The sequence below is a fragment of the Gossypium hirsutum genome, chromosome D07 (assembly GCF_007990345.1).
Source record: "Gossypium hirsutum isolate 1008001.06 chromosome D07, Gossypium_hirsutum_v2.1, whole genome shotgun sequence".
NCBI lineage: Eukaryota > Viridiplantae > Streptophyta > Magnoliopsida > Malvales > Malvaceae > Gossypium > Gossypium hirsutum.
Window position 1 is genome coordinate 24,838,471 of NC_053443.1, and position 8,025 is coordinate 24,846,495.

At 30.3% G+C, this 8,025-nt stretch overlaps 1 protein-coding gene across 4 annotated transcripts; it reads left to right on the forward strand.

Moving 5' to 3' along the window:
* The first annotated feature begins 2,790 nt into the window (after positions 1-2,790).
* Positions 2,791-6,999, forward strand: LOC107956477 (60S ribosomal protein L36-2). Of its 4 annotated transcripts, XM_041096771.1 has the most exons (6): positions 2,791-2,923; positions 3,193-4,141; positions 4,908-4,951; positions 6,160-6,264; positions 6,501-6,700; positions 6,806-6,999. In XM_041096771.1, the coding sequence occupies exons 4-6, from the start codon at positions 6,163-6,165 to the stop codon at positions 6,834-6,836; spliced, it is 333 nt and encodes a 110-aa protein (XP_040952705.1). In that variant the 5' UTR covers positions 2,791-2,923; positions 3,193-4,141; positions 4,908-4,951; positions 6,160-6,162; the 3' UTR covers positions 6,837-6,999. The 4 variants fall into 4 exon arrangements, with proteins under 4 accessions (XP_040952705.1, XP_040952704.1, XP_040952707.1 ...); XM_041096770.1 differs by lacking the exons at positions 2,791-2,923; positions 3,193-4,141 and adding an exon at positions 4,723-4,815; XM_041096773.1 differs by lacking the exons at positions 2,791-2,923; positions 3,193-4,141 and adding an exon at positions 4,793-4,815 and having other exon boundaries at positions 4,908-5,738.
* Positions 7,000-8,025: the final 1,026 nt, after the last annotated feature.

The window sequence follows — 8,025 nt, forward strand, 5'->3', positions numbered from 1 at the left end:
ATATTGACAAAATGTTATTAATTTGTTAAATAGTTTTTTAAAAAAATTATTATAATTGGACATTTAAATTTTTTTCATCAAATCCTATTCTAACAATGTTAAACTAAAATAGTAAGGTAATATATATGATAGCTTTTATATAAAATATAACATCTTGTATTAATTACTTTTATAAAAATAATATTAATACTTTTAATTAATTAAAAATATTTAACTTTAATTTTAAATAACTAATTATGTTTAAGTAAATAAACAAATACATACTAAAAGTAGGAATTGGTAAATAAACTTTGAAATGAAAAATATTAAATATTTTTAAATAAATAAATATCATTTTTAAATAATATTGTAATTAATTTAAGCTTATTTTAATATTACTATTTTTCCTTAATTGAAATCGATGACAAATTATCATAATTTTAAAATTAAACATTTGTTTTTGTTTTGTTTTTATTTTATCAATCATCAAATTTTGTTTTTGATTTGATTTGTTTTTATATTTCACCTTTTTTAATAAGGATAAACTTTTTCTTTTGGCAATAGCATTTTCCTTAAATGTTGCCTTTCATATTGATTAGCCTTTAGATTTTATTTCCATTAAATTTAGCACAATGTTGGTCATGTTATTAAAATATTTTTGTCTCTATAAAGGAGGAATCTTCAAGCCCTACATTATATTGAACAATAGAGATTTACTAGAGAAAAAAAATAAAGTTACGAATTATATAATTAAAATAATTTTTTAACAAAAATAATAATATCAAGTGGCACTTTCGTTCCGTAGTAGTTCGATGTAATACAATTTACATCTTTATTTTTTTCTAAAAAAAAAATCAAAGAAATATATCTTTTTCATAATTTAAATCAACTTTAAACTTAACCAAAAAAATAAAATCTTAATAGAGTAAAGATTGTGAGGGAGATTTGATGGTTTAAATGTTGTATAAAATAAAGATGGCATTGGTTGATGAAGGAGTAGAAAATGACTGTTGCTGGAAGACAATAGATTGGAATTCCAGTGAAAGTGAATGCAAACAACTGTGGAAGAGCTCTTGTTGTTGATCCAACGAAATGACAAGTTTGACTATTAAAAAATGTGGGAATAGAGTAGTTTGCGTGATTTTAAAAAATTAAAAGTTTCATAAAAGAAATAAAGAAGACTTAAATTTAAATTAGATCTTTGCCTTGCTATTAGAAATTAATATCCTTAATTAAACGTTGTTTAATTTTTTTTAGTATTTGGAAGACACACATCAATATGGCTTTCAACTTTATCCAATCATTGCCATGTATATACATTCGTTATCCTCTGTTCCATATTTTCAAAACAAAGACTTTTACGAGGTTTAGTAACATTCTTAAATACAACCTATATATTCCAGGGTTTTATTATATATATTTCTTAGCAAATAAATAATTTTTTTATATTTATTTTTTATACCATGCTTAAATCTGCTCATAATCATTCTTTAACCCTTAATAAAAAGATAAATGCACATTAGCGTACTCAAACTCACATCTTCCTTACCAACAATACTGATGCTAATCAAATTAAGATTCAATTGGCAACCTATAAATGAAATTTTAAAATCCAAGTACCAAAAGGTGATACAAATAGAGACATCAATGCACCGAGCATAGCTAGGGGGTTGACACCCTTCTGAAATGGAAAATTTTTCATTTAGGCTCTTTAAAATTTTAAATTTAAAAAAGATAATGCTATACTTTAACCCCCTAAAAATGATAAAAATTTGATTTAATCTTTTAAAAATTATAAATGCATGAATTTATATTTTTACTGAAAAAATTATAATTAAATTAAGCTCCCTAAAAAGAATAAAGAATTTATAAAAAGAAGTAGAAAAACAAAATCCAGTCAAAGCAACATAGAAGTTATAGTTCAACACGCAACAGAGTCCGCCAACCAAACATCCCAAGTCTCATACTCGCGTACCAGAATCGAATAAATATTTGTATATTTATATTTCTAAAATAGTTTAAAATTAGATAATCTCAAATATGATAGAAATATTTATATTTAAATTTTAAACACAATTAATTCCTAATTTAATATATTATATGAGCTTTTAAATTTATTAGAGTATATTATAATATCTTTGATCGCGACTAATTTCTCGACCCACTAACACACACATTCACATACATCAACATTATTTTATGATTCACACAATCCAAATGCTAAACTGGTAGGTAAAGATTTAAATAAATAATTTTCTTTTTAATTTCCTTTTGGTTTCTAAACTATCCTATTAACCCTATCTGCATCTACTTAACCCCATTTGAGAGCACAATTTTCATTTCAGTTTATGGGAGAATTACAAACTCATGTCTTCCTTTTCTTTCTTTTTAATACATCTTTAAATTAATTTATAATCTCCTTCTTCTATTTATTAAAATGTTATTTTTAATTTATTTTTCCATTTTTATATAATTAGATTTAAAATAATTAATATTTATATTTTAATTTAATTAATTTTAGTTACTGTATTTTTAAAAATTTAAAATTTTAATCCTTATTCAAATAGTAACAATTAAATTCAGTTATTAGTCTTCTATTGTGCATATAGTTGTAGATTTAACCCATATTCTCCTATTTTGAAAATGTAAAATTTAAATGTACAGGGACTAAAAATACCAAATTAAAATATAAAAATTAAATCCATAATTTCTACAAAGTACAGGGACTAACAGCAGAATTTAACCAAGATAACCTAAAGAGTATTGCTCCGACTAAATATGAAATATCTATGTGTGTTATATATAACGACTATTTCGAGAAAATATTCCAATACCTTTCTCTGTAAGTCCTAATTCTTGCTCCATCTCTCTTTAAAACAAAGCCTTTCTCCAACGCTCTCTTCATCTGCAAACTTCACTACTCCCATCATTTAGCTTTATCTGAGTAAGTTCAAAGTTCCCACTTTTTCATTTTTACCCTTATGTTCTTCTTGTTTTAGATGTATTTCTCATTAGTTTTTTAGTTAATATCAGACGAAACCATGTTTTTATCTTGCTAACTATATCTTCTCTCTTTTTGATTTTTTGTTTCCTCTCGAAAACATGCTTCTTCTATCCTAACCAAACTATTGAAACAATGAAACCCAGAATCTCTTTTCTTTTATCGTCTTTTGCCTTGTTTAATTTCTCATGGAAATTATTTGTGGGTTTTAGTTGAGTTTGTGAAATTTATTGAGGCAATGGATAAAGAGAAAGAGGTGAATGCGGTGAGTGGTGGTGTGAATGTGACAGAGAAGAAGAGATTGTCGCAAGCCAATTCTGAGGCCATGGAGAAGTGTTTGGAAGAGAACAAAGGAGACAACACCAAATGCAAGGATAAGGTTGAAGCTTTCAGATCATCTTCCTCAACTTCTTCTCCAACAAAACCCTTGAGGCGTTTCATAGTAAGGAGTGGTTCATTGAGTGATGTTTGAATGGAATTCCGGGTATCTCAAGCTTCTTTTTATATTTGAAATGAATTAGTGGGTCAAAATCACTTCCCTTTAGCTTGTTTTAGTCCATAATTTCAAAATTTGTGAAAATGGTAGTTGAAAGTAATTTGAGAAACTTTAGTTGTGTATGAACAGACGGTAGACTTTCTTTTCTCATGTTTTAATTTGTGAAAATTGAAGTAATTTGAGAAAGTTTAGTTCAGAAGATGAAAAACTCTAGTGTTGATAGCCATAGCTGGCTTGTGAGTTTTTTTTTATTAGGAGAGTGATGTATGTTTGATGAGGCAAGGGATTCCTTCCCAATTTGAGGGCACACTCCTTTCCTCTGCACACCAGAATTGTGCATCCTGGAACTGGCTATCCACTATCCTCTGTCAAACCATGTGGGGCTATCAAATAACCCTTTTCCACTACTGCTGATTGTGTGATGTTCAATGTTCTTTTACATAAACACCTTTTTGTGTTTACAATTAGCATTGCATCCAAATTTCGTCCTGCAAAACCAATGAATTGAATAATGAACTACCCCAAAAATCCAACCCTTCAACCGAACCCAACCAGCTGTGAACAAACACCTATGAATCCGATCCAATTTTGAACAACATAACGGCATTCATAAACCGATGGACTCACTCGAGCGGCCGCTGTGTTCATCTCTGCAGTCATAGTTGGTAAGTCACATTATACTCCATAAAGGAGGACTCGAGTTCTTTAGAGGTACAATATTTGATGCAGAATGAGTATATAATATTATATGTTAATTAGTTTTCTTTATCCATGTGAAGCACTAACTTATTATTTATATAAGTTACTTAAAAAAAAGATGGTGTACCTTAATGTTGCATGCAATTATATTATTATTTATTTATGTTAAGAGATTTTAGTTTTAAATTTTAATTATGATGTTTAAAATTGTTTATTATTTAAAATATTATTATTAATGGTAAAAAAATCATATTTAAAAAATGGGAGTCACTTTAAACATAATTTTAAAAATATTTTAAAATTAAAAAAACTAACCCAAAACCCAAAGTTTTCATATATATACTCTATATGGTAACTTTAATATGAAAATCGTGGATTATAAGAAAGAAAATGCAGAATTTGAAACAGAGAGCCTAAAAAATTAGACCGGTCTGCTTATTGGTCTTTTGGGTCTTCAGTCATGAGCCTAATAAATGGAAACCTCTTTCGTCTTTAACTTTTGGGTTCAACGTGGACCCAATTATGTTAATTTTTTAACGATAGGGTTAATGGACCCAAAAAAGCCTCCACCCGATTTACCACCTATAAATATGCATAACATGCAAAACCCTAGCTATTTTCCCCTTGCACGGTCGGGAAGGTTGGCCGCCCTTCTTTGTTCTAAGCCTAAATTGAAACTTAAGATCTCTACCGGGTTTCAGAAGCTAATGTCTGTTTTTCTATTTTTTGCAGCTTCGAGTTCTTTTAGGTGATTTTCTGTTAGGGCTGTTTGGTAGGTGAGAAAATGCGCTGAAACTGCTACATCATCTGCCTTTGTTTTATTTTGTTTGTGTAGGAAATGTGTTATTTCCTTCTTTCCCTGATCTTGTTTGATGTTGAAATTTATAACGTATGTAAATAGCATGAAGTTGGGGCTCTGTTGCTTTTTTGGTTTCGATAAAACGAACAATAAGTGATTAGACGTTCTGGGATTTGAAAATTTTAGGCATTGTTTTCCTGAATGATTTGGTTAATGATTTGGTTAACACATTTTCACTGGTTCCAAAATTAAAATCTGAAGTTTATCCAGGTCTTCTTTTTTTTTTTCTCTGAAACTAAGTTGAAACCTCACTCGAGTTTGTTTTTGAGAAAGTATTTGTCCCTACTAGTACTAAGCAGTTACTAGTCTGTGAAACTGAGAAATTTGATTGAGACATACTTTTAAGATGGTGCTGAATTTCAACCATCTGATTTGATCCTTTTTAGCCTCCCGCCATTGTACTGTAAATGTCTGCATTAATTTATCCTAGGTTCCAAGTTGATATACTTAGTGGAATTTTTCATATCTGATTAACATTGAGTGCCAAATGATGTTATCATTTCTCAAACTGAGTAGATAATTTGGTTTGTTTTTTTTTATTTTGTTTAGCATGTTTTAAGTTTTATGCAGTTTTAAAATGATCCTATTGGAGGGTTAAAACTCTTGAATTTGAGAAATGTGCTATGGAATCCCAAATTCCCAACCATTTGCCTATGTTGAAATATCTTGAAAGCCTATAGATTGCTAGGTCCGGACTACTCAAGGTACTTTTCTTTTGGTCTTAATCCTTATTTTCTTATAACTAAGCCTGTAAATATTCTAACTAATCACTGTTGATGAAACAGCTTGGGAACTGATGTCTGTACTTGTGCTGGTAGCTTTGACATGAGTGATTTTCTACAATTTTGATTTATGATGTATTGCTTGATGCTTATGGGTGTTCTTTTTTGGTTTTGGCATTCTGATTTACCAGAATATGCTGATTTTTGTAACACCCCTTTCATTTTTCATCATTTAAAAACAAACAAATCTTCTCCTTGATTGTTTGGTAAATTTGGAATGCATGTGTTCTTTACTTTACTCTACCTCTTTGTTTGGGATCTCTATTGTGAATTACAGAATTAACTTTCCTTTCTTAGACTGATTTAATTTCTGATTTGTCGTGATACCTGATGATTCTTTCAGGTGATGGCTCCAAGTCAACCTAAAACTGGCCTTTCTGTGGGCTTAAACAAAGGACATGTTGTTACCAAGAAGGAATTGGCTCCCCACCCTTCTAATAGAAAGGGGGTAAGCTTCTATTATAATAGCTTTTGATAAAGTTGCAGTCTCAATTCTATGCGCCTTTAAAACCTTTAATGAAGTCTTTTCAAGCTACTTTAGAGGTGGCTTCTTTTTCTTTTGAACCCGTAGTATATCTGTATGTTCTTGTTTTTTATATCAATCTATCTCCACATTGTCTTAATGATGTACTCTGTATCATTGATATATGTTTTATGGCGTTTTTATTTTTCTTTTTGCTCTAGAAAACTAGCAAGAGAGTCCACTTTGTGAGGAGCCTAATTCGGGAGGTTGCTGGTTTCGCTCCGTATGAGAAGAGGATAACTGAACTTCTCAAAGTTGGGAAAGATAAGCGTGCTTTGAAGGTGGCGAAGAGAAAGCTAGGCACTCACAAGCGGGCCAAGAAGAAGCGTGAGGAGATGTCTAGCGTTCTCCGCAAGATGAGGTAACTTAGGCTAATGATGATAGGATAAAAAATGGAACTATTTTTATCAATATTTGTATTTGGACCAAGGCTTTTTATGTTGATGCATTTGTTGTGTGTTTGCAGGTCAGCTGGAGGTGGAGAGAAAAAGAAGTGAGTTGCCCTGCGATTGTGCTTCAAAGCAAGTATTGAGTTTTTTAGATTTGTTAAATTTTCTCTTTCAGTTTTGTTTTGAGAGTTTGGAGTACTGATTCGGATAGCATTCTTTTACTTGTGTGGGATATTTAAAAAAAAATGAAATTTGCATCACTTAATTGCAATCTAGATTCGATTATGAAATGAGAATCGGCCTTCATTTTCTTTTAAAAGTAGAATGTATAATCCAATACTGCCATTACAAGACTTTAGATTCTTGATCCTGGAAATGCACTCTTTCACCCTCTTCACAACAACTGGCATAGCTGATATGTTACCAAAATATTTTTCCTAGCTTATATCTTTGCAGCCCTCCTTAAGTAATGTTTGGAAAGTTATTTAATAATTGAGTTGAGTTTGGGTGTAATTGTTTGTAACTATATAAGGGTGGCATATTTGGATAATTATTATAATGGTAATGTTGACACTATTTTTTGATGAAAACGGGGTTGACTTGGGTTTTGAAAAATGAAATCGAATGTGGGAGTTGCCACCAATCCTTTTTATAAGGTGTGATCAGGTTATCTTGAAAAGTGGTTGTTTTTAATAAACGATTTGATTTTATTAAAATAACGGTTTTGGTCCACGAAATTCAGAAAAACAGGTTCTAGAGTTTGTTACGCACGATGAAGGATTAGCACTCTCGATACGCCTAAAATTGGTACCTAGTTAATTACTTAGTGTCGAAAAATTGAAAACTTTAAAGAATTTTAAAAATACGATCCTAAAAACTTGAACGACATGGATTGAGATTTAAGAGGATATTTGGCTATTTGGTCAAACGAGAAATCGAAACCCAACGCATTAAGGCACGTTTTCTCGAATTTCCAAACGCAAAATATTGTCTTACTTCGAAATTTTAAAAGGATATTTGGCTATTTAATCGAACGAGAAAAATCGAAACCCAGCACATTAGGGCACGTTTTCTCGAATCTCTAAACGCAAAACATTGCCTTTATTATTTTTTAGAAAAATCCTCATCTCGAGAAATCAACGTGTCATATCCAATGCGTTAGGACACGACGTATCAAATTCTCGATATGAGAATAAATGTTGAAAATTCACTTATTTAGAAGATATTTAGCCATCTTAGGTTTAAAAAATGGGTCATTCCCAGTAAGTGAGGACACGATCTTTTCTTAATTCCCGAG